Here is a 25,482-nt window from a genome sequence, read left to right on the forward strand (position 1 = left end):
CATTTTGATGGTATGCTGGGTTACCATCAGTGTAGGTGTAACTACTATACTGCCAAAGGCAAGTGGTACTTGCTGTTGGCTTGGCATGACTTCAGCATAAGGTTCCCCATGTTGCATGGTTTCAAGACTGCAGATTGGATGTGTATGGTCTGCCCTAAATCTATCACATAACATTCCAGCTACCCATTCACACTGCTCCCAAACCTGATGTCAGGTAACTACATGTTTTAGACATTGCAAGATAATTTTTCTATTGGTGATGTTAGCCATGAGAAATAGTTCTTTTACTCTTCATGTGTGCGACATACAGACCTACCTTGCTGATTTGTGGTGACCTACTCACAAGAACATGATTCCAGAGGATTACAATGTGTCCGGTATTTGTATTGGATGTGCAACATTGAAGACATCATTGAAGCTTTACCCTATCTTGTTCTATCTTCAGGTCAGATGTGTCGTCCCACTCTGCTTTCTGACACAACTGTTGGCACCCTTGATATAGGATTACAGTACAGGAAGGATGTCATGACAAACCTGCTGGACATTCCTGCCACATCTGCCCATCATTCAGACTTATTGATACATAAATGTGCATTTCAGGATATGGCTTTCACATTAAATGGTGCTGGTAACAATGATGACACGTAAGCCATTACTGTGCTGAAATGTGTTTATTGTGATTCAAAATGCATTTGCTGAGGAGTGGGGTCATTGGAATTGGAAGCATCAGAGTAGATGTGTCACGACTTACACGCTGCTTTAACCTGGAGTCCGCAGAACGAGTGGTGAGGATCTTGTTCCTGAATGTTCGGCCTTGGCCCAGGTAGGGGCGACTCTTTCTGGTAGCCACGGTGCTGCAGGCAATGGAAACGCCAAGGGCAGGCCGCGTCCTTCAGAAGTAGTGCCAGAGGGAAAATACCCCTGAAAGGGAAAAAACCTCCAGAAAGGAAAGGTTCCTGAAACAGGAGCAAATTGAATAGGTAAATACAAGAGCAACAGTACAGAAAAAAACCCTGGAACAGACGTGAACCAGTATCGGATACGAGGAAGCAGGAGCGAAGAAACCATCCAAACAGAAAGTGTTGCAGCGCAAGGAGAGAAAGAATCACAGCCCTTAAATACCAGAAAACAGGAAGCGACCAACAGGAAGTGTAAGGACACCATCTTAGATAGGGAAAAACACATAGAACATAATGGACTAGGAGCTATAGGGAGTAGGGAAACTAAGGCATGCTGGGAAGAGAGGGGTAATATGGGAAAAAAGAAAAAACATAAAGGGAGGCACAATGAAAAGGAAGAAAAAAGAAGAAGATAATAAGAACAGGTGAGTGGGGGAGGTTAGGCCTGCATGTAAGCGCATCGTGCTATGAAAGAAAGAGGCCCCATGCCCAATTTGGGGCCTCGTAGTGTGCACAGCAGGCTGGGGACGCGGCGCGTCTTCATGCCGCGCGCCGCGGCCCAAGCTGAATGTTTGGCTTGTGCCGCGCGCAGCGGTGCGACAAGATGGCTCATCTGTCGGTTTCACAGGTCCAGTCTCCAAGGACCAAGGGGGAAGGGAGTTTTGGCAGTGGGCAGTCAACTCAGTGTCTCAATGGCACACAAGGGAGAATGTTCTGGAGAGAGATCACTTCCTGGCGGTGTGTTTGGTCTTGGCCTCAGGTCTGGCAGAATGCCTGGATGTATGACCTAGTTTGTGTGGGGGATCCTGAGATGCAGGGGCAGGGGTGCTCATATCCTGTGTGTCCTCTGTCTGTGCCTCCATTGCAGTGGGTGTGGCAGATATATATGGCACAGGTGTTGCTTGGCTACTGGTAGGGGCCTGCTGGTGGGTGGAAGACGCATGCAGAATGCTGGTGAGTTCAGTGGGCACCCCACAAATGGAGGCCATGGTGGCATTGTGTGTCTGCAACTGATACATGGCCTCCTGGTGGTATTTCCCCTGGAGCCTCTGATTCTGCAAGGTTGTCAGTACTTGACCCATCCTGTCCTAGGGTTGCTGGTATGCTCTCATGGCTCTGGAGATGGCCTCCTGGCCAGTTGTATTCTGTTGGTACCTCATCCCTTGACCCACAGTTGCCCTCCCACTGTCCCTTGCCTCCTGTGCCTGTGACCCTGTCAAAGTGTGCCCACTCCACTGACACTAGGACCTTCATCGTCTTGGATGTTAGAGGTCAAATCAGGTCCCTGTACTGTGGGGCACACTATAAATTGATCTGTCCTTGGGACACAGGTTTGGGGAGGTGGGGTTTCCTGTGCTATGGGAGCCACAGAGGCTGGTGAGGCTGGTGGTGGTGGACTGACTAGTGATCCTGGATGGGCTAGGTGAGGCGTCCCCTTCCAGGGATCCATAGTTGTAGTCCTCAATTGGGCCTACTTCCAGGGGCTGACTGTCTAACTCTAGCATCCTCTGCTGGGTGGCAGTAGTAGGGATACCTGTGGATGGAGAGTAGGTGTGTACATTGATGAAATGTACTTGTTGTTCACATGGTTGTTTGCAACCATATCCTTGACTTGCTTTCCAGTGATGGCAATGACAGCTGCTTGACCACTGGCAATGTTTAAGGGCTGATGGATAGTGCTGTTGTGTGCTTGTAGTATAGAAGGTTGGGGTCATCAATGCTGTCATTGCCATGTACTGGTGAGCAGTCCAAGTTTCCTGTAGGAGAAGGAGGTGACATGGTTATACGTGCTTGTGTCCTAATATGGAGTGGAATTAGCAGTTATACAAGGGTGGGGAGTGTTGCCTTGTGTTAGTTGTAGTACTTGCTAAGGTGGGGGATATCTGTGCACTTGGTGGGCATTTGTGGGATTAGTGGTAGAGGGGAGGTATGGCATGCAAGGGAGGGTATTGGGTTCAGGGTGGATTGGCAAAGGTAAGAGTGCTGTGAGGGAGTGTTAGGGTGGTGGGGGTACATGCTGTGCAAGAGTGCATGGCGCCCGGGGAATGTTGTTGACTTACCATAGTCCAGTCCTCCTGGTATTCTAGTCAGGCCCTCTGGGCGCAGGATGGCCAAAACCTTCTCCTCCCACGATGTTTATTCTGGGGGAGGAGGTGGGGGTCCACCGTCAGTCTTGTTGATGGCTATCTGGTGTCTTGCCGCCATGGACTGGACCTGCCCCCGTAGGTTGTTCCACCTCTTCCTGAGGTCCTCACTTGTGCGTGGATTGTTTTCCACTGAATTCTCCCTGTTGACGATTCTCTGTCATAACTCTGTTTTCCTGGCTATGAATGTCTGCTGGACCTGTGCTCCAAACAGTTGTGGCTCAACTCTGAGGATTGCGTCTACCATTGTTGTGTAGCCATTTTAGCTATAATTTTATGTAAAGTTATTTTAGCAAACTAGGCCTGCCGCTGTGCCCTTTAACCTAGATATATTTTATTTAGTTTTGTTATATTATATTAACATTAGCCACATTTGTGGTGTTGTTTTATTTTCTTTATCTATCTGTTTTTCGCCTAGGTCAGCACTGCGTTCTTAAACAATACATGTCTTTCACTCTGTGCCTTTCTCAAGGCTGCAGTAAGAGAGGTTGCCGGCAAAAGTGGTACTCTTTGTCTCCAATGTTCACAGAAATATACACACTCTTGGAACATCAGATGTTTTATTATAAAAACACTACTTTGGCCCATGTACGTTAGAGGGAGATTCCAGCCAGATCACTATGACTGAGTGTTGATTGCTGATCGCCTCGCTACCGCTGCTTATGTAGACTACAGGCCTCTTGCTCAGGTATGAGGAATGATGACTTCCCAGCGGGAACCTGAAAGGCAGAATTAGAGCTTAACATGCTGTGCTCTAACATAGCTTAGGTAGGAACTATCCCTACACAACGTAGTGACAGTGTGGTAGCATTATTCTTGTGTTTTACTCTCCTTGTCACAATTTTAATCTTATTGTGCTTCATTGTCCTAGTTATTGCAATACATGCTTTGTTATCTATGATGCAGTTGCTTCAATAAAACCTTATTGAACTTTACTCTGCCTCTGATTGTCCTTGCACACATGAGACTAATGTAACTGATAGAAACAGATGGGATCTGAGTGACCACGATTCCTCTGAGGAGTCATTTATGTCATGTGCCCGGTTACCCCAATCATCCCTGCTCTTGAGTTGAGGTGCTGCTAGTTAGCCAGAACGAACCCGGATTTGTCCGACAGGTGTCACATGGTGCGAAATCAGACTCAGTCCCCGCAGTACAAGTGATTCTGCCGCCCAAATCCAGTAGTCTCATTAGGATAATGAGAACCTATGCGATGCCATGACCCTCAACTCCTCGTCTGTGAATCATGGGTGTTTCTGTCATGACATGGTGGATGTGTTGTGGATGGTGGGGTGTGAAATGTGCAGAGGTGTGGGGTGTGCTGTTCGGTGTGGTGGGGTTGTGTGGTTCAATGTGCTTGTGGTATGTGGTGTTTGTATGCAGTGGCGATGTGTTTGTTGTGTATAGGGGTGCTCTTGTGTAGTGTGTGCTACGTGTTAGGTGTGGTGGTGCCTATGGTATCCAGGTGCAGTGTATCCTATTTGTCTGTTCTTCCATTTCTCAGTAAAGAAATCAGAATGCAAGGGGTTGTGGGCATGTGTGGGGGGGTGTTTTAAAGTGCACTGATTAGGTGTGTGTGGTGTGTGTGTATATGTGTCAGGTGTGGGATATTTGTACTGTCCAATGTGGCGGTGTGTTCTGGTGGAGTTGATTTTTTTACAGCGACGGTTCCGACAACCAATGGATTGCCGCCGTGCAAAGACCGCTGTGCTGATTTGTGGATCATAATTTGGAGGCTGGGATGTTGGCGTGGCGGTGCTGGCGGTGGTACTGCCTCTCTCCCGCCCTCGTCAGGCCAATGGTGTCAGATTTTTGGCTGATTTTGGCCGGTCTGCAGTTTGTGACTTGTAATATGGCGGTCGTGAGACCATCGACACTGGCGGTCTATTGGCCCATGCACAGATGGCGGTCTTCTGCTTAGAACACCAAAGTTGTCATGAGGATCTCAGTCTAGCTTTCTTACGTCCATAAACACTGATGTATCCCCTCCATCAGTAGATGTATTTTGTCCCATTAACCAAATGGTAGTTGATGGTTATGATTCCCGCAGCATGGCAAAGCATAGCACACAAAAACAAAATTATTTATGTCCAGGTATTAGGAAGTGTGCAGTGAAGATCCTGCAAAGATATGCAAAATACCATGTTGGCTAAGCACTCACTTCTACCTTTTTAGTCAACCGTATCTGTATTCTAGAACTTTTCAATTCACTGTTAACATCGTAAGTAGTATGCAAACTTCTGTTGTCTACTAAATTCAGGACTGTCTGAAGGTGTCACTTATGGAATTTGGCCACTTGGTGAGTAGGCTTGTGGGCCATAAACAATTATTTTCCATTTGCTTTTTTTGATGGATCAACAGCTACTGCATACAAAAAAGGTGTTGTATAAAATGCATTCATCTCAGCAACTGGTTATTACTGGGCCATCATCCAAATCCATTGTTATTTTGCACACCATGTCACCTGAGTTTGGACTCAGCAATATGCACATTAGTCTTGACCCTGCTCCATTGGGGAAAATGGAGCCAGAATTACCAGGCCAGGTCCTCACTGAGCCAGAATGCAAGCTACCCAGGACTAGTTTTGCATTCGTTAGGGCTCATCAGCCAGGAATTGGTTGGTTACAGTGATGGGACAAATGTGTGGGCACACCTGTCCCACATAGGATGATGCATTGGAGTTTACTAAAAAGTGATGGATGAAATTCTTGAATTAATCTCCAACACTGGTAATTACTGATGCCGCTTCCCAGTCCATTGTTATTTTGCCCACCATGCCAGTTTCGACCCAGCCATATGCAAATCAGTCTTGCCCCTGCTCCATTGGGAAGAGTCCAACCTGAACTTCCTTTCAGGTCCTCCCTGAACAGGATACAAGCAACCCAGGACCAGGTTTTCGCTATTTAGGGCTCATCAGCCAGGTATAGCTTGGTTTGAGTAACACAGTGTGTGCAGGACTCACGTCTGGGCATACCTGTCCCACTTAGTGCAACACACTTAAGTATAATAAAAGTGATGAAAGGAATGCTTGAATTAATCTCAGAAACCTAAAGCTCCCCCAGCCCTGCCAGCTGGTCCTTGCTCTACTATATCTGACCAGCAAGACCCTCAGTTGATTCAGAGTCACTTCTAGGAGGCCCCCAAAAACCATCTGAATGTCTCAAAGACCTTCCACTGGCCCTCAGGCACCCCCTGCAGACTATCAGTGATCATCAGGTCACCTTCATCTAGCAACAGTTGGTCTTCAGACACCCTCAGGCCCATATTTATACTTTTTTAGCGCCGCATTTGTGCCGCTATTTTACCCAAAACTGGTGTAAACTTACAAAATACAATTGCATTTTGTAAGTTTGCGCTGCTTTTGCATCAAACAATTATGCAAATGCGGCTCTAAAAAAGTATAAATATGGGCCTCAATGTTTTCTCAAAAAGGTTCAAAGAACCTTAAAAGACACTCTGCCACCTGCTCTCTATATGTGTAATTTCACCCATGGTGGCCCACTGATTTTAATGAGACAGTTCTAAATGGTCTTCAGAGACCCATCACATGACCTCAGACACCACCAGGAGTGCATCAGAAACCTTGAACCAGGCTGTGGAAATCTTCAGTCCTTCTTGGGACATTCAAAACTGACTTTTAGATAAGTTAGGCTCATCCTCAAATTCCCTGTACCAACCTCCAGTGATACTCAGCATACTCTCAGAGAACATAAGGCTATACCATCATTCAAGCACTCTTTTTTAGTAGCTACCTATCTCTACCAGAACTTACAGTTTGACTCCAAACAAAACTGACTTCAGACAGCCTCATGCGGCCTCCAACAACCCACATTTTGGCCTTAGACTGCAACTGACCCTCATGCATAAATTCTGAAACAGCTGACCCTCAACTGGCAAACAATGTTATTGTCCTCATTGACAGAGAGAGGGATAGGTTGCCCCATGCCCTATCTGGCTACTTCCCTGCTCCAAAATATTATATCATATTTTTGAAAGCTGTTGTGTTCAGGGGGAACATCTAGAACTAAGGCGTTCATTTAGATCCTTGTGGGCTGTTCAATCAGGGCACTTGGGGGTCGTACTCTACTACTATGGGGGACATACATATTAGAGATCTCTACCACTGCAGGTTCTCTGAAGGATTTGAAAGTTTGCTGAGGGGCTACAATGTTTAATGTGGCCGCCCAGAAAATGTTTTTGTTCTACAGTGCCAAACTCCAATAGTGGGAGTGTGTTTTTGTAATACAATAAAACACAACGACATTTACACACTGGGAGTTTTCTCCCAGGGTGTGGTGGGATATTTCTATTGGGGACCGGAAGGCTTTTCTTGGAGCTCCTGGATAGACAGAAAAGTGCATCAAAATGCCTGCCCTAAATTGGGTGTTGGTCTGATGCAATTTCACGGATTGCTCCAAGTTTATTGACAAATTCATGTAACATTTGTGCTGGAAAAGCCAGCGTTGGCACCACTTGTGGGTACATGACTGTCTGCCCAACTCTAAATAGAGAAGCTATACTGGCAGTTTGTTACAAAGTAGTCTTCCCACCAAACTCCAGATGAGGCACCAAGACTAATTATTTTGCAGACACAACACAGTGCACATCCATAACATGTTTTTTCAGTGGCAGTTTTTTAGCAGGGCTTTCAAATATCCTCAATTCATGTATGAATTGCTCATCCAGTCCATATTTTTCTATGAATTGTGGTACTTGTGGTCCTAAATTGCTAATGGATAAAAAGGACTACAAATACCAAGAATCATAGGAAAAAAACTAGACTTTATGTCGAACTTGCATGGGAAATCTGGAACTTTTAGAGGTTTGCTGTAGTATGAATGATTTCTGCTTGTCATACAATACGTACCTTTAGTTTACAGCGACCCACATCAGTGTGAAAATGATCTAGGAGCTAGATCTTCTTATGGTCTGTCCTCTGAGCTCAATGATCCAATGGGCTAGTGACATTAATAAAAAAACGAACTGGTACAAGTCGGAAAAAGCTCTATGAATGCCCGCTTTCCTGCTCAACGTTGACTACTTCTTCAGTATCGTGGATCGGCTATTTTATTTATTACTTTTGTTAAACCATAATCATTTTACGGTTAACATTTATTTTACTCGTTTAATGGATCTTGGGTACTCACGCTTTCAATGCAAATTTCGCAAAGTTTGCTTAATCAGCATTGAGGAAGTAGAGCTGGTATTGTTTCAAGATCCTGAAAAATGTTCACTGTGTCTACAAAAAATACATACAGGTCAGTTTACACTTCATGCATTTCAATGCAGATTATTATTGCATGATTTCTATTCTGAAAACCACATTGGAGTTTACAGATTATTGACTTGACTAGCCCGCCCCTTTCAAGTGGAGATTCATGCACGCTAAGGATGGTAGACTTTTCGATCACACTTGTATAATCGGGAAATTAGGGGAATTGTGTATTTTATGAAGAGGCATAATGCTCCTTGAAGTTTCCTGAGGCTGGTATTGTTAAACTACCCACTGCAGTGAGCGCCCTCTCTACAAGCGTCGGAACATCAGGCTGAAGAATTTTACATTTCTTTTCTGCCATCTTAGTTGCACTGGGTACAAACCATGTCTGCCGTCTGGCTAAGATATCTCTTTAGTTCCCCCGGAGGTCCTTCTGTGGTTCTACTATGAATGGAGAGAGGAGATAGACGCGTGGACGCTCTATAGGCCGTGAAACTAGTCGACAGATTCATTGAGAAACTGACCAGACTTTTAGAACTCCTTTTCAAAAAGTAAACAGGACATCTAGATTTATGATTGATTTATATATTTAGCATTGCTTTAATTATTTGTATATCTCAGCTCGTATTCCTAATTATTATAATGGATATTAGATTATTTCTGTGCAATAAAAAACAATCTCGCTGTAGTCGACAGATAAAAAAGTCAGCAAAGAGATAGGTGATGCCTAACTTCTGAGCAGAGTTGTTTTAATTGTGCCATTCATTGAAAGATAAAATCCAGACACCTGTATTGATGATATTGTATAAGACTGCATTTACACCCAGTAGTTTTAATGTTTAGTCGTATACCTTTCAAATGGAGCAGAAGTACACAGCCACCAGTCTAGAAACATATTGACATCAGATAGGAGAATCCCAGATTAATAGAACACTTGGTTCATCACACATATTCAGCAAAAACGTGCTGAGGAGATGGATAATGAAATAACACTTTAATCATATTTCATCCGACAGGAATATAGTGACTTGTAAACTCATTGGTGCCAAGTAGAATGCAAGTTGGAAAGCGTTTGCGGCTTCTTTCAAGCACCCATAGAAGAGATTTGAGGTAACTTGAGTTGACTCTCCTTTGTTGATCTCTTTTCACCTCTTGGGATGGGAGATAAAGCAAAACAAAATATAGGAAACAATAATATTGAAGGAAGTTATAGGACCACAAAAGAAGTGTCCAGTTTTCTACACATTAGCCCGCATTAACTCAACATTCAAACAATGCAGCGCAGCACCTAAAGTTGCTGTTCAATGTTACAAGAAGGGGAGAAAGTGGGAAAGTGCCATTTCTACAAGGATATGGCACTACCTGCTCTCCCCCTTGGGTCAGTGCACCATCAGGTTGCTAAGTGCCATGTACACATCTGATCTTGCATCTTGCACACTTACTAGTTTACTAGAGCCAATGAATCTCCTGAATGTTCCTAGGGTTGAGGAGAAACACATTAAACCATTCTAATCAATTCACAGTGCAACTATTTGGTCACACATCGATACTCCTAGGCAAAATCAAGGTTCCCAAGATTTATTACAAGTTTAAATACAGACTTATGTAAATGAGTCTCAAAAACATACAATATAAATACAGAATTACCAAAAGTGAGTTAACCTATTCTGTGCCGGGGACGTAATGGTTACATCTGCCGGCACAGTGCTCCTATGCTGAGGACGTAACCATTACGCAAAAACAATAAGTCATATGCAAATCAGTCTTGAATCCAGGCGCATGGGGAAGCACTGGACCCATGTCTGGGAATACCCTTCGCACTTAGGGCGACAAATGCAAAAACAATAAGTGATGGACGGAATGCTGAACATTGTCAAACATTCACCCCCAGTAGAGTGATCTGGGCCTAAATCCATTGTTTTTTTGCTGCCCATGCCATTCTAGTTTGGACCCAGCCATATGCAAATCAGTCTTGACCCTGTTCCCCATGGGAACAGTCCAGCCTGAACTGCTAGACTAGGTCTTCCCTGGACTGGAAACAAGCATCCTGGGACTAGTTTCAGGGTTTCACCCCTCATCAGCCAGGCTAGCTTGAATCCAGTGGCATGGGAAGCATGGGACCCACGTCTGGGCATACGCTTCCCACTTAGGGCGACAAATGCAAAAACAATAAGTGATGGACGGAATGCTGAGCATTGTCAAACATTCACCCCCAGTACAGTGATCTGGGCCTAAATCCATCATTTTTTTGCTGCCCATGCCATTCCAGTTTGGACCCAGCCATATGCAAATCAGTCCTGACCCTGTTCCCCATGGGAACAGTCCAGCCCGAACTGCTAGGCCAGGTCTTCCCTGGACTGGAAACAAGCATCCTGGGACCGGTTTCGGGGTTTCACCCCTCATCAGCCAGGCTAGCTTGAATCCAGACATGGGTCCCTTGCTCACTGTGCCACTGGAATCAAGCTAGCCTGGCTGAAGAAGGGTGATACCCTGAAACCGGTCACAGGATGCTTGTCTCCGGTCCGGGGAGGACCTGGCCTGGCAGTTCGGGCTGGACTGTTCCCATGAGGAACAGGGTCAAGACTGATTTGCATATGGCTGGGTCCAAACTGGGGTGGCATGGTGAGCAAAAGAACGATGGATTAAACCCAGATCTGTGACTGGGGGTGAGTGTTTGCATTTTTAGCAGTCCGTCCACCATCCTTTTGTGTTGCTGACCTAACCATTACGTCCTGGCTCCCTCAGTGGGCTTCCCTCCCACCCCCCCAGGGCAGGGATGGAAGGGAAAGCCATTCCCCTTCCACACCTGACCCCCCTGACCACCTCCAGTGACGTCTGATGACATGCAGAGCATTTCTCTTCTGATCATGTGATCGGGGCCTGAGAGGAATTTCCTTCCCTTTGAAGTCTCTCAGAGCATTTTAGCAGCCAGATCGTGAAGCGATCTGGCTGCTGAATTGCCCACTAGACATCAGGGAATAATTTCAAAAACAAAATTGGCATAAAGGGAGTGACCCCTTGGGCAAGGGTCAGTCCCCAGGGGGGCAATTTCTTTCAAGGCCTTTTCTGCTCCCTCTTGGGGCATATCGGCCTATTGTTATTAGACCGATCTGCCCCTGGGGGGGCAGAAACCTCTAGGCGCCAGGGATTTTTTTTTCTTCCCGTTTTTTAGAGGTGGGGAGCGACCCCTTAGGCAACGGTCGCTCCCCTAGGGGGCAAATTATATTTAGCCCATTTCTGCCCCCCTTGGGGGCAGATCGGCCTATTTTTGGTAGGCCAATCTGCCCCCAAGGGAGGCAAAAACCATTAGACACCAGGGATCTTTATTTATTTGCGTCAATTTCACGCAAGGGGAGCGACCCCTTAGGCAAGGGTCATTCCCCTGAGGGGGAAAATTTATTTTAGGCCATTTCCTATTTTTACTAGGCCGATCTGCCCCCAAGTGGGGCAGAAACCACTAGACACCAGGGATTTATTTTTTGCACCAATTTCATGCAAGGGGAGCAACTCATTAGGCAAGGGTTGCTGCCCGGGGGGGCAAATTTATTTTAGGCCATTTCTGGTTCCCTTTTGTGGCAGATCGGCCTATTTCTATTAGGCCGATCTGCCCCCGCGGGGGGCAGAAACCACTTAGGCATCAGGGATTGGTGTGTGTTTTGTTTGGGGGGCAGACCCCATGGGGGCACATTACTGTTGGCCATATCTGCCCCCCTTGGGGGCAGATTGGCCTATTTTTGGAAGGCCCATCTGCCCCCAAGTGGGGCAGAAAGCCCACCAGAGACCAGGGAAGATTTGTTTTCAAAATAAGAGGGTGGGGGTATGGCCATACCCCCACCCCAAATAAATGGGGCCAAAGTTGTTCTGCCCACCAGTGGGCAGATGGGGGCAATTACCCCCGATCCACACCAGGTGGGCCAGAAAGTCTACTAGAGGCCAGGGAATTAAAAAAAAAAAAAAATTGTGGGGTGGTGGCTACCAACCTGTATGGGCCTGGTTATGCCCCCCCCCCCAACTGAAGCGGTTAACAGTCTTTCAGCTCTCCCGCACACTAAAACATCTTAACCCATGGCAAGAAAGAGGACATTTCATTATTCTGGGTTTTGGTTTTACATTTGGGCCATGAGAGCTTGGCTAACTCTCAAAATCGTCCCAGTTGGGATGGTGAGGGCTGCACTTTTTTTACTTTGGGACACTGCCATGTAGAAAAATCCACAAGACCTACACACATCTGAAAACTAAACATCTGGGTTATTCCAGGATGGTGTGCTTCACATGCACCCCGCACCATTTTCTTACCCACAATGCCCTGCAAACCTCCAACTTTGCAGGAAATCACACATTTTTCCTACATTTTTGTGATGGAACATTTCGGAATCTACAGGAATCCACAAAATTCCTACCACCCAGCATTGTCTCATCTATACTGATACAAAATTCTGCTGCACTTGTCAGCATAAAAATGTTTTTTTTCAAACTGCCCTTTTGGACCCGCTTTGGTTCCCCCTCAATTTTGACACGTTTTTGGCTCTTCCCTTTCAAAAGCACTTGGCCCACCTACACAAGTGAGGTATCCTTTTTACCAGGAGACTGAGGGGAATGTTGGGTGGAAGGAAATTCATCCTGGTGCGGTGATCCCACACAGAAATGTGGGAAAAATGTGATTTTTGTAGCTAAATTTGAGGTTTGCTGAGGATTCTGGGTCAGAAAACATTGGGGGATCCACGCAAGTCACACCTCCCTGGACTGCATCGGGTGTCTAGTTTTCAGAAATGTCTGGGTTTGGTAGGTTTCCCTAGATGGCTGCTGAGCCCAGGACCAAAAACGCAGGTGCCCCCCGCAAAAACAGGTAGTTTTGTGTTTGATCATTTTGATGTGTCCAGATAGTGTTTTGGGGCATTTCCTTTCACGGGCAGTAGGCCTACCCACAAAAGTGAGGTACCATTTTTATCAGGAGACTTGGGGGAACACTGGGTGGAAGGAAATTTGTGGCTCCTCTCAGATTCCAGAGCTTTCTATCACCGAAAGTGAGGAAAAAGCGTTTTTTTAGCCAAATGATGAGGTTTGCAAAGGATTCTGGGTAACAGAACCTGGTGAGAGCCCCACAAGTCACCCCATGTTGGATTCTCCTAGGTGTCTAGTTTTAAAAAATTTGCAGGTTTGGTAGGTTTCCCTAGGTGCCAGCTGAGCCAGAGGCCAAAATCCACAGCTAGGCACTTTGCAAAAAACAGCTCTGTTTTCTTTGGGAAAATGTGATGTGTCCACCTTGTGTTTTGGGGCATTTTCTGATGCGGGTGCTAGGCCTACCTACACAAGTGAGGTACCATTTTTAGCGGGAGACTTGGGTAAATGCTGGGTGGAAGGAACTTTTTTGGATTCTCTCAGATTCCAGAACTTTCTGTCACTGAAATGTGAGGAAAAAGTTTTTTTGCCCACATTTTTAGGTTTGCAAAGGATTCTGGGTAAGAGAACCTGGTGAGAGCCCCCCAAGTCACCCCATCTTGGATACCCCTAGGTGTCTAGTTTTTAAAAATGTGAAGGTTTGGTAGGTTTCCCTAAGTGCCGGCTTAGCTAGAGTCCAAAATCTACAGCTAGGCACTTTGCAAGAAACACGTCAGATTTCAATGTAAAAATGTGATGTGTCCATAATGCATTTCCTGTCACAAGCATTAGGCCTACCCACGCAAGTGAGGTACCATTTTTATCGGGAGCCTTGGGGGAACACAGAATAGCAAAACAAGTGTTATTGCCCCTTGTCTTTATCTACATTTTTTCCTTCCAAATGTAAGACAGTGTGTAAAAAAGACGTCTATTTGACGCCTGGAATTCAGAGATGTGCAAATAGCTACTGATTCTCAACACCTTATCTTGTGCCCATTTTGGAAATACAAAGGTTTTCTTGATACCTATTTCTCACTTTTTTATATTTCACCAAATTAAGTGCTGTATGCCCAGTATACAATGAAAACCTGTTGCAAGGTGCAGCTCCTTTATTGGCTCTGGGTCCCTATAGTTCTTGATGAACCTACAAGCCCTATATATCCCCACAACCAGAAAAGTCTATCAGACGTAACAGTATATTGCTTTTGAAAATATGACATTGCAGGAAAAAGTTACAAGGTAAAACATGGAGGAAAATGGCTGGTTTTTTACCTCAATGTCAATATTTTTTTATTTCTGCTTTACTTTCTGTAGGAAACGCTTGTAGGATATACACAAATTACCCCTTGCTAAATTTTGAATGTTGTCCACTTTTCAGAAATGTTTAGCTTTCTGGGATCCAGCATTGGTTTCACACTCATTTCTGTCACTAACTGGAAGGAGGCTCAAAGCACAAAAAATAGTAAAAATGGGCTATGTTCCAGTAAAATGTCAACATTTTGGGTTTCTGATTCAAGTCTGCCTGTTCCTGAAAGCTGGGAAGATGGTGATTTCAGCACCTCAACCCCTTTGTTGATGCCATTTTCAGGGGGGGGAACACAAGTCTTCTTCTGCAGCCATTGTTTCCTTTCCTTTTTTTTTTTATACTTAATTTTTGCTGTATTTTGGCTAATTTCTTGGTCTCCTTCAGGGGAACCCACAAACTCTGGGTACCCCTAGAATCCCTAGGATGTTGGAAAAAAGGACGCAAATTTGGTGTGAATGGCTTATGTGGACAAAAAGTTATGAGGGCCAAAGTGCGAACTGCCCCAAATAGCCAAAAAAAGGCTCGGCACAGGAGGGGAAAAGGCCTGCCAGCAAAGGGGTTAAAGTGTAGAATAAAGTTAAAGTACTAACTAACATCAGACATACAAAAACCTCAGTAGCAGCAATACAGAAAATAAGTAACAATATTTGGTGCTCAGAATCCAGGCTTTGATTCTCCTGCCTAACCGTTGCATCTACAGAAGTACTAACTACTCTAATAGGTCCAAGAGTTCTCTAGTTTAAGGCAATAGAGAATGAATTAAAAGTGTCAGCACTACAGAGACCGTAGTAGAACTTTCTGTAAGAGAGATCCATAGCATAAAGCCACATCAGCCAAAGCAAAGTAAACAGAGGTCTGTACCTCTCTAAGGGCCTGATTTAGATTTCTGCAGATGTGTTACTCTTTCACAATGGTGACAGATTTCCCATCCGCCGAAATATAAATCCCATTATTTTCTATGGGATTAATATTTCGGCAGACTGGATATAGGTCACCGTTGTGACGGACTAACTCGTTGCTGAAATCTAAATCAGGTCCCATGCCTCTACGAGTTCTCTCTAGTCAAAGGGCTAAAGGAATCTGAATCTCCAGCTGGCTAGAACACTTCTATCCTGCTGAAACTCAGATAGTTGTCATCACGTCCAGTAACTTTTCATGGTCTGTACATGATTGCGAAGGGTTTCTTCTCATTAGATTTTCATCTCTTGGTCCAAGCATCAGGACAACCTTGGATCAGCCTCATAGCCAGGAATCTGGAGGAAAGTTCTTCTTCACAACTCCAAGTTGACACTCCCCATCCTTGGCAACCTGTCCTCTCATACCCTTTATTTACAACTAACAATATGCTTTTCATTAACTGGAGGCTTGTGAAGATGTACCTGCAAATAAAGAAATATGCAGAAAGAGCAAATCTTCCACATTAAAGGTTTACAACAAAAAAACATTTCAGGCCTTAACTCCAGCCAACTTAACATAGACCCCAATGCACACTCAAGTACATGGTTATGTGTGCATTTCACATAAGTACTATAAATTTGGAATAACTGTTGAGATGTCAATTAACTAGATTATCATAATATTCATACATTGAATAATACTGCACACGTGATTTGCATATGATCATTCTACATTTCTACTTATAGGTATACTTCAGCTCATGACTTTCAGCTCTCTTTGTTTGCATGAATACATTTAACCACACATTATACATTTCATCGAGTGCATTTCATTTCCCCTTCTGGAAGGCATAATGCCACAGCCAAGTTATGCTCTCTCACAGATTTGCACTATGGTACTAAGATGTTTTCATTAGTCTAGCATCTGTTTTGTTCTGGAAGGGTGCCCTCAGTACAAAATACAATGGCTAGACAAACTTTAAAACTTTTCCCCCTTTGGATGTACAGGGCAGCACATATGCAAACTGGGTAAAGCTAGGAAAAATAAAAGCATTTTTCCTTTTGAATGCTTGCCTTTAAGTGGTGTTATTTTTTGGCACAAAACGCTGTCCACATTGTTAGTTAGGGTTTTGTGACGGACACCATGAGTGGATGCATGGGGATGCCTATGTCCCACTCATGGAATGTCCCCTTGACGCAGAGTAACAACATGTATCACAAAGAAGCACTTTGTACTACTTTGAGTTACTTTCAGGCAACTTTCCAGTGCATAAAATAAATATCATGTGCAGGTTTGCCTCACTTCTGTAATGCAAACACGATGCAAAATGTTTGTTAACCTGGGACAGAGAGTTTAAGCTCATACCATTAGCTGATGAAGTATACTCCTGAAAATATATTTTTCACCAATCTCTTTTGAGTAGTGATATGTCACTGATGCTGTCATAGCCCATGTAAGCCATTAAGAGTCAACAGTTTCTTGTTTCTTTGTTGCCTAATCAGCACAAACCATGTAAATATATATATGTGTTTGTAATGTAACGATTCATGGTTGTTTTTGAAACTACAGTGGTGGCTCCTTTCGAATAATTAAAATAGTAATAAGAAAAATAAAAAAGGTTATGGGTGAAATGTTTGACTGAAACTCAGGCGCTGGGAAATTGTACTGGCCGCATGCCACTGTGTCATGTTTTTGCCCACTAGGCCACTCCAGATAAGAACTACCCTCATGCAAATCAGGTTTGGTCCTGCTCCAGTAGGAACAGTCGAACCCAACTGCCTGGATACCTCTCATCCCAAATGGAAAACAAGCAATCCCAGACCATTTTCGGCCTATTTGGGCCTCACCACTGAGGTGCCGTTTTTCAGTGAGAGCGTGAAAAACGATGGACTGGAATGAGGTGAATGCCAGTGGCTGCGATTAGTTCAAGCATTCCTTTCCACATTTTGTTTTTTATTGCTTTAGTTAAAATTGTGAAACGTGACATATGTGCCCTATTTTTTAACAAAATATTCAGTTGTCATTAATAGTATTAAAAATCTATTTGGACACACAGTAGGGTGGAGTTTACACTGCAGTTACATTTAAAGCTCTGTTTAATTTCCAGGCAGAATGGCGTGGGCCTTGCTTCAACATCCGCCCGTGTTGGTGGCATTATTGCCCCATTGGTTTCGCTCTTAAATAAGTACCATGAGGCCATCCCCATGGCAATCTATGGCAGCTTACCCATCGTTGGCGGGATCCTCTGCTTCCTGCTGCCAGAAACGCGCAACCAAGAACTTCAAGATCGTACAGATGAAGACAGCGATGATCAGAGGTGGGTGGGCTCTAACCACAGAACTACTTCAGCTCTAGCGTGTGCCACAATGTCCTGTACCATAAATATAGAAAATGAGTACATACCATGCCGAATTATACATTCTCACAGTTGCGCCAGAAACCTTTACTACCAGGGAATGGCTCTGAGGAGTAACTATTTGTCGATTCTCAAGTGTTTCCTAAAACAAAGTTTTGTCTATAAATGATGTCAACAGAAAACATCGCAAACAGCTAAATACAAGACACAATATGTAAAATGAATTAACAGACCAAAATGAATTGACTGATAAATATGGCCACAACATATAACAACCGAATCACTTTTACTTTAGATAAAATACTCCCCACGGCACCCAACCACAAACAGAAAAACAACACCATGACTCAATTATAAGAACATTGTAATTACTGACGAGCCAGGACTACTCATAATGAACAATTGAACTATATTTAATAAATGTTTCGTTGCTAGAGATGTTTTTCCGAAAATTAAGCTTATGCTGACTGCGTCAAATTAAACTTATTGGTATATTTCAGGTCCTTACCTAGGTGGAAAACACGCCTTCTAATATCAGACTCCATTAAAGGGCCAGTGAACTATACAATCCACAACCATACTCTTTCTTGTTCTATAGTAAAATGTTTTTTGACTACATATCATCTAATTAGTCATTAGCCTTCGATACTCAAATGGGATTATAACATGAGAAAATATAAATTAAAACAAAAAGAAAAAGTTTGTTCAGCAGAATTTTTTACCTTCTGAAGTTACTGATGCCCTGCTTAGCTGGGCATCATGGGAAAACACCAGACCATAGCTTGTATTAATCCTTTAGAGAAAGGAAGCACAGAAGATATAAGAGTAACTAAAATTTCTAAAGAGAGTCAATGCCCAAATACGAAACAAAATTAAAGATACTCAGAAGTGCAAAGACTAGATCATATGATGCTTCAGAAGCAGGCGTAGTAGAGTTCTCTGACAGTGGAAAAGTTTCATTATTAAAGATTGTCAGTGCACAGTGGTTTTCAGTACTATATGACATTTTAGGAAAATCGTACTATGACCAGGGACGATCAACGCTATTTTCAACCCAGTTTAGATTCGTACTAGTGACCACATACAATAATATGATCAAGTGTTTTCTAGAGTCATTTTTCACTTTTTTCGACGCTGTGAGATGAGTACAAAAAGTAGGTAACAGAAAATTGATTTTGAGTGAGTCAATGAAAACCCATTAATCTGAGACAGATGTCTTTTTTTGTATCACTTAGGTCTGGGAAAACTGGGAAAGGATGCCTGGAAAATGGATTTGAAAAACAGAAAGTGCCCATGAAGATCACTCGCTTTTAACACAGCAATCACTATTTATTGCGACTGGACAGTCAACAATGACGACATAGCCCCTTGCAGAGAACTGGTGATAGGACTGGGTGAGACAAGGTTCACCTGTTACATTCCTGAGTCTGCAGATCTCTCTCTCTTGCAACGACCTTGAGAACTGGTTGGTCCTGACGAAAGGAAGACTTACAGAGTATATTGCACAGCATTCTTACTTGCTTGCTTCACTCACGTTCCTCATGCCATGATGCTGCCAGATTAATGGATGGTGGAAGCTGTTTGGGTTGAGCCAAAACTTGCCACACATGCCAAACATTCAGCAGGTGCCAGAACAGCAAAAGCTAATTAGGGGGCATATTTTTCTGTCCATTCTGAGACAACAGAGTCAGATATTTTGAGTGAGAATGTCAATGTAGGTAGCCTGCTTATTGTACTTGTTCTTTCAAAGGTCCTCTTTTTTAGGCTTTAAAACTCATTAAGAAGTCAAGGTTGACTTATCAACCTAATTCATGTTCGGATGGTAAATGTGAGGGTCTAGAATGATCAAGATTTATTTTTTCTATTGAGGCACTTTCCCTCTTCAAATCAATGACTAGAAAGTGAGGAATATCATAAGAACCAGGTACTCAACGCCTCGTAAATGAGCCTAGTAGCTATTCGGCATTAAACAGCCTTTTTTTGTTGTTTTGTAGTGTATGATTTTGTGACCAAATACTATAAAATAATACAGAATCCTGACAGCATTTTTTAGGAGAAGATGCAAAATGCAAGCAAGAATGTAGACAATCTTATAGCCCAACACAGTCGCGTAATACAAAACGACGGGACCCCCGCTGCAAAATATGAAGAGGTGCAGCTTAGTCACATATCTCACAGATATCCATTCCTCTTGGGCTAAATGCTCATCAACACCCTCCTCCATAAGGGTTGAGTGGCAGCTGAAGGTTTACCTTTCTCCGCATTACGCCCCATGGCCCAACATTCATGTTTGAGTGTTCTTTTAAAGACTTGTGCAAAAACCCTTAGCCAGAAACTTTCTTTGGAAGAAAATGCAGGCTTGGATATTCAGTTAGGTCTTTGTATTCTTACAATGGGGATACTTAAAGATGTCTGAACACATATCAAATTAGGTGAAAGTGATGTATAGTCAGAGAAAATAGCAGCTCCAAATGAGCTAAGCCTGGGCTGCATTTTAGTACTGCTTCAACTTTCAATATGTATTGTGCATATCCCATAGACACTGCAAAAACTCACTGTTTTTCTCTGAAATTAGGCCAAGAACGTGTTCATTGTCCTTTGTATGCAGATGATACTGTATTGTTTGATTTCTCTCCTAATTGAATGAAATTGATAGTTAGAAGGCTTATATATTTGTTGTGTTGAATTGTTTTGTTTTAAGATCTGTGGACGCAATTTTCATCCTTTGAGGGGATTAAATGCTCAAAGAGGTCAACGGACCTTTGGACCAAGATGAATGTGTGGTGAACTATCAACAATATTTTAACACCACTCCTACAATTTAGACACCATGACCAAAGTGGCCATGGAAGGAAAACTCCAGTAAGGAATAAAGTTAAAAGATTTATTAACAGCACTAGCTCAAAGTCATGTAGACAATGCGCAAAACCAAATATAAAGATACAGTGATGAAATAGATTCAGGTGAACTAACATTTACAAAACAGAGCATTCAAGAAGGATAATACATGAAGTCAAAAAGAATGTGTGAGATACAGATATAACACTTCGTTCAGAATTTACAATCATGAGTCAATTCAAATTTAGCAGAGTCAATAATCTTTGGCGGGGCAGAGGTCAACCCTACAGCTAACCAAATTTGGGAAATACGTGTGTGAGGAGGAATGCATGCACGCAAAACACAAAAAGTGCAAAAATAATTTGGGCTACAGGTCACTAACTGAAAAGAAAAAAAAGAAAAGTGTTAGCATAGTGGAGTTTCTAACTTAAAAGGGCATTTCAAGGGGCAATGGCAAATGGCAGAAAGGAAGATACCTCTCCAAGGGATACAGCAGTCAGGTAATATTTATCAGCAAAGCATCAGGAAAGCGTCTGAGGCTGACCAAGACTAGACCAAAACTCAGACTAGGCAGAATTTGAAAGTCCATGGTATATCAATTCAGAAAAAGTGTTCTGATTTGTCAAAGGTGTCAGTTCATATGACGTTGAATAGACATCATCCAATCACAAATTATTGCCAGACTTCAGGTTGCAACAGTTTGACAATTTCCCATGTCTGTCATGGGAACATCTCATTTCTGTGTGACTCCAAACAGGTTTGAAACAAATGTAAACAATCTCAGTCCACGTTCTTCCTGTGCTATAACGGACAAATGAGTACAACTTTCCACAGTTAAACAATAGATTTATTTCAAGTGGACTTCTCCTAGGAACTAAATCTGAAAGAAGACTTCACGTTATAAAAAAAAAATTCAACACTATTACTTTTTGACTGCAAAATGCAAGCTCTGTGCACCACAATTGTGCTAACACAAGGAAAATAAAAAAATGTAATCAATGAATACTTTTTGGTAAAATACATATTATATTCAACATTAATAATATTTAATCAGTATAAGTAAAACATATAATTTTAAACTAAAATAATTTGTTATTGCATTATATTAAGTATAACAGAGAACTGCATTTTTGTCACTGGCACATATTTTCAAAGTCATTCATCTTTCATTAATCAAAAGAAATTCAATATAATTTCTACAGGTGCTATTAGTTTAGAGTCTATATTACATTTTAACATCAGTTTTAAGTTATTAGCATGTGATTTAATTTAAAAGGCACCTATGTTGAACTTTGGAAAACAAATAAATGCCCATTTAAAATGTGTCAATGCAGCTTTCTATGTTAACTTTTCCACTCTTTACTTTCAAAACTTAAACTTGTCACAGTATGATGACTTTAGTGGCACGAGGGACAGCACTAAAATGTATGCTCTATCAGTGAAATACACCATCATAAAAGGCCAAATTTTCATTTCAATGAGAAAATTCAGAATTTTGATGTCTTATTCTGGCAAGGTCTGCTGTAATCCTCCATTCTCTTGCAATAATAAATGCTTCTCATATTCTCCATTTCTGTCTCGGCTTTCATCTGCCTAGTCTTTGCTCTTTTCTCTGTCAGTATCTTGTATAACTTGTATAAAATCAAAGTGTACCTATGACACACAAAGCCACAATCAACAAGGGTCTCAAGACTGCTCCTACTATTTCTTTTCCCATGTTCCCAAACACTTTTCAATGTCTGAAAAACACACTTCCCACAGCTTTCCATGCACCGGTGGCTGTCAGGCTTTTCAAATCTCTTTTCAAGTCAGTCATGTTTGCAATGTACTTTCTTATCCCCTTACTATTCTCAGGCACGTAGGTACAACAATGTTGTGCATGTAACTTTTTAGAGACTTCGCCCTCCCTTGTGAGTAAGATGTCTTACGCAAGGCGATTTTGCAAAACCATTGATCTCACAGCAACCACGTTCATATCTATTAACAACACAGCTCCTGCGGTGTCAGTAGATAGTTTGTCTACCATTGTTGATAACATCCTAATCTTACAATATTTCAAGATAATTCCCACTGACGGAATTACGGCACCCAATATATCTCCTACTATCTCTGAGGCACTTGCTCCTCTTTTAACTCTGCAGTTTGAATTCTCATCCCAGACTGAATCATTGATGTTGTCCACATGATATATTTTTAGAAAGTCTACTCCAAAATAACACGTTCCATACTATCCTTTCAGCAGCTTGTAATAACCCTTTTCCCCACATAAAATAAACACCTGGGATTGCTGGATCCTGTCATTTTGACATAAATATCCATGTGCCTTTATATACAAAAACATGTCTACACTCACTAGTGCCCACAAAATGTGTCTGTTCTTGACTTCGGTCTACATACACATAATTTCCCTACATGTTGACAATATAAAGCTAAGAATCCTTGACTCTCACACACTGAATTTGCTGCAACTTTTTCCCAATTTTGCAAAACTACTCCCTTTTCTATTTTGACTTTTATTGCCCTCCTTTTGTCATCTATTTGACCAGTGAAATGTACATTTTTCTACTGAACTAAGTATGCAGGTCAAATTATTCTTATGGGCACATGCTGTTCCAAAAGTCGAGGTAGGCTCAAAGAATCCTCCCATGATGTCAATGTTTTTCGCTATAGCAATACTACTCAGGTGCTTCATGATAGGTATGAAAGAAAACACTAGACCATAGTCTGAATAGAAGCATTGGTAATCCTCCTGCTCATACAATATTGATAGTAATAGACTAGAATAAATTCCATACGTTAGTGGCAAGCTATGATGTGATTTCTTCCTGCACTGATAAAGTTATTAGTGTGCAAATGTAACAATCTTGGACTTCCATGGTTTGAATGTATTCATATAACAATTTATAATACCCATTTGATGTCAAGTCTCCCTTAGAACTGTCAGTATGTAAACGCTTCTCATCGTCATACAAGTGATCTTGATCTATGAATGAATCCGCTAAATTTGGGGCACTTGTTGCTGAAATTTTCTCACTCTCATTCTTAACAGACAAACTCAGTCCTATAATCATCAACATTTTCACAATCACACATGGTACTGCTAACCCTACACACATACATGCTTACATTTACTGCCCTTACTTTCCTACCCCATTAGGATTCCTGGCTTTTCTAGATTCAGACCACAGTATGGGCCTGATGACGAGTCTGGCAGTCAACAGGCCGCCAGGGTCACAGTGGCGGTCCTGACCGCCGCCAGTTTGGTGGTCTGACTGCCTAATTAAGAGTTTGGCGGTCAGACCGCCAAACCACCACCATCTCTGCCAGGAACGATGTTCCAGATGGGCTGACGGCAAACCAGGTTAGAATCAGCCAGGGCGGTGTTGATCTCAGCACCGCCTTATTGATTACAACCTGGTTTTCTGCCAGCCTTTTAATTGCGGTTTCACTACCATGAAAGAGCTGGCAGAGAACAGGTGCATGCGGCCACGGGGGGCCCCTGCACTGCCATGCACTTGGCCTGGGTAGTACAGGGGTCCCCCTGCCCAGCACCCTCGCAATGCTCACCGTCTGCTGTGCAGACAATTAGCATTATGAGGGTGCTGGTGCACTCGGGTGCCGGCAGCATTGCCGCTGGGTTGATTATGAGATGGCGACAATGCTGCCGCCACTTTCCTTCTGTCATAACAGGCAGAAACCTTGGTTTCTGCCCGTCCGCCCAGCGGGAAAGTCATAATGGGCCCAGCAAGGAAGTAGCCAGTAAGGGGGAACCTCCCTATTGGAAGTTCGTAATCAGGCCCTATATTTCCAAATAAAAATAAAAATAAAAACTGTAAAAGCCGCTTTCAATTATTTCACTGTTGCTTCAGTCTTTTCTTTGTTTGAGCAAAGCAAACTTAAAAGCATTTTCTTCCAAAACAAAAATATAAAAAGTTCATCAAAAGTTTCTCTTACTTACAAAAATGTCAAGGCTCCAACTAAAAGTTCAAATGTCTTCCCAAAATAAACCATCTGATAATCTCTAAATAGCACTTACAGCAAATAGTGTCTCTGTTCATCCAGCGGCAATGACATTTCAAAATTCAATTCTAAAGCAAGTTTAAGTTATAAAATGTTCAGCTGGAGACAAACTGTTATCACAAAGGGCAACAAACTCCTTCTCACAGTCATCTGTTGTGAAATAAGTCCATTCAGGAGCAGGGTATCTTTGACTTGGCACTCTTTGACCTCCTTGCTACACGACCCTTAGTTTTACTGTCACTTTGATCTGATTCTTCAGTTACTTCAGCTATGGTAGAAGGCACTTTTATCACTGACTCTGAGCTTTACTCATGCCACTGATCTCGGTAACAACTCTTTTTTCTGGCACAACTGGGGTTTCACCAGGGTTCTGAGCTAGCAAGAGTGACCTGACTTTGTCTCGACCCTTCTGTACCTTCAACTGCTGTTAACGTGCTCAGATTTTCACAAGACTGTGCATGCTCTGCGTTAGCTACTTGTTCAGTTCCCCACAGCTTAGCTAACCTGGACCCTTCTCTCACTATAACTGACTCTTCGGGAACAGGTGCTGTTTCATCAAGAGGACTAGGAACTTTGCGTGTGTGGCTCACATGGATCCAGTTTGGAAGACTGGCACACATCACAGCTGTTATCACTAGAACAACCTGATATGGCCCACTCCAACGTGGCTCCAGGCATGTCTTTCTTACATGCTTTTTCACTAACACCCAGATACCAGGAGTCAGGCCATGGCAAAGTTCTTGTTGCGGTTGTGCAGTTGCCTCTCCAACCTGGTAAGACAAAGAACCAACCACATCAGCTAGTCCTTTGCAATAATCCAGAACAAAGCCATCTGTAATGTTCACAAGAGCGTTTGCAGGCTCTGCTGGCAATCTCATAGCTCGCTTCATTATGATTTCATGTGGCAACAAGCCTGTCTCTATGTCAGA

General features: G+C 42.9%; 1 protein-coding gene across 1 annotated transcript in view; it reads left to right on the forward strand.

Annotated features, from left to right (window-relative positions):
- LOC138261748 (solute carrier family 22 member 13-like) overlaps positions 1-20,363 on the forward strand; it is a 394,165-nt gene extending 373,802 nt beyond the window's left edge. The window contains exons 9-10 of the mRNA XM_069211069.1: positions 17,447-17,656; positions 18,931-20,363. Coding sequence (XP_069067170.1) covers positions 17,447-17,656; positions 18,931-19,009 — 289 coding nt within the window. The 3' untranslated portion in view covers positions 19,010-20,363. The remainder of the gene's footprint in view (positions 1-17,446; positions 17,657-18,930) is intronic.
- The last annotated feature ends 5,119 nt before the right edge of the window (positions 20,364-25,482 follow it).

This window comes from Pleurodeles waltl, chromosome 10 (assembly GCF_031143425.1).
Source record: "Pleurodeles waltl isolate 20211129_DDA chromosome 10, aPleWal1.hap1.20221129, whole genome shotgun sequence".
Lineage (NCBI taxonomy): Eukaryota > Metazoa > Chordata > Amphibia > Caudata > Salamandridae > Pleurodeles > Pleurodeles waltl.